General features: G+C 32.3%; 1 protein-coding gene across 1 annotated transcript; it reads right to left on the reverse strand.

The window, feature by feature from the left end:
* Nucleotides 1–1,301: 1,301 nt before the first annotated feature.
* Nucleotides 1,302–1,947, reverse strand: GCG54_00010456 (uncharacterized protein; the record flags this gene model as incomplete). Its single annotated transcript, XM_045410380.1, has 5 exons — nucleotides 1,302–1,399; nucleotides 1,478–1,511; nucleotides 1,588–1,617; nucleotides 1,672–1,737; nucleotides 1,846–1,947. Coding segments are annotated over 5 exons (330 nt in total), but the record flags the coding sequence as incomplete, so codon positions are not given.
* Nucleotides 1,948–1,956: the final 9 nt, after the last annotated feature.

A 1,956-nucleotide genomic window follows, 5' to 3' on the forward strand; every position in this document is an offset into this window, starting at 1 on the left:
TTTCACTATTAATAGGTATTAATAGTTAACTTACTAAATAAGAGTAATTAAAGTATTATAATTAGCTATCTAATAGTAAGGTTTACTAATAGAAGCTAGAGATTAATATATTATAATAATATACTGAGGTTATAATCTAAGTTATAAGTTATAAGCTATAGTAGATTAGGTCTTTTAGAGACTAAAGTAATTAGTCTTAAGCTTAATAAGTAATTTATAGTAAAAGTAAGCTAAGAGTATCTATAAGGATAAATATTAAGTTAATTACTAAAAAGCTATAGAAGTCTAACCTTAAGTAAAGCTTAGGTTATACTATATATAAGTCCTAAATAGTATCTTTTATCTATTTTTAGGTAATTACCTAGGTATATAAGTAATTATAATTAGTTAATAATACTAACTAATCACTAAGTATTTCTTCCTATACTCTACTAATCGTTCTCTTATCTTATTATCACATAACTTATACTATAATTCTTCTATTCTAAGTAAGTCCCTATTATTCCCTTTAATTCTATAGTATAAATATCCTATCCTAGCTACCCAACACCTAAGTAGGTCAGTCAACTATTATCTATACATAACAGGTTATAACACCTTAATAGCTTATAATATTAAAAAGTAATAAAAATAAAAATAAATAAAAATCTAATACTTCCTATTATATAAACTATAATACTTTTAAAGTTTTTTTTAAGGTTTTTTTATATCTTTATATTCTTATTACTAAAATTATACTTAGTTATTATACTTCTCTACTTATTATAAATTAAGTTTATAAATAACTACCTAACTCCTATTAATATATTATATTTTTTAGTATTATATAGCTAGTAATAATAGTTATAGTTATTATATATATTATATTAATCTATTTACTTAGTATAAGAGTAGGCTTTTCTCTAGTACCTCTTATAAGTATCTAAAAGAAGAAAGAATCTACCTCTAAGTACTATTAAAATAGTTATAAGCTTAGTAGCTAAGAGCTATATAGCGTAGTAGTATATATATACTTAAAAGTATATAGAGCTACTATAGTTATATAACTCTATAGTTTTAAAACTTATAATTTTAAAAGAAAAAGGAAAAGACTTCTTATTTACTTTATAGATCTAAAACAAAAAGAATAGGATTAAAAGCTTAAAAATCNAAATAAGTAAATTCTACTTCTAATCTATAAGGATTAGTAATAATATCTAAGCTAACTTCTTACCTCTTAAAAGAGGCTAGTAATCTAACCTCTAAACGCTAAAAACGCCGAAAAATCCAGTGGGCCCACTAAACCCTATTCCAGTACTTACACCTTTCTCTTCGCTGTTGTGGTAGTAGATGCCATCATGGTTGCGGCTTCCGCGCTGAGTAAATCCGCCAGCGCCCATTCCATTGCTCTCAGACTTGTCTCAAATGGTTCAGCCACTGTTCGTTTCGCCAGTTTCAACGAGGTTCCTAGCATTAGCAGCCTTGTTGATCGCCTTACAGAAGATGTAGCCTATCTTGAGATAATCGTTGTCCTGCCGGGTCAGATATGTCAGCTCAGACTCAAGGATAGGTATGACTTCAAATTCATGGACCCATATTCGGGTGTACCTTGACAACCTCGTCCTGATTGTAGTCGTCCTACGTCTTGATCTATCCGCTGGCTGGATGTGGAGCTGGCGGATCCGTGTCTACCAGGTAGATGCACTTGCTCTCGGCGTTACGACATTCCTCAACCGTCACTTGCACCCCTCGAAGTCCCTTGAATAAGTGTATTTTACAATCACAAACGGTTGCAACTCTGCGATTGAGCACCTTGCCTGGGCTGTAGCAAACCCCGGCGACGCATGTCTGCTTGGCCGGTCTTACCATAACACCTTTGTCCCAGACCTGGTTCTCAGAACCGGTTGCAACGTCATTCCGGTGGCCTTTGACAACACCGATCCCATGGACCCTGGGACAGTTGGCCATTATGGGCGT

The sequence above is a fragment of the Colletotrichum gloeosporioides genome, assembly GCF_011800055.1.
Source record: "Colletotrichum gloeosporioides strain Lc1 chromosome Unknown consensus_46, whole genome shotgun sequence".
In the NCBI taxonomy this organism is placed as follows: Eukaryota; Fungi; Ascomycota; class Sordariomycetes; order Glomerellales; family Glomerellaceae; genus Colletotrichum; species Colletotrichum gloeosporioides.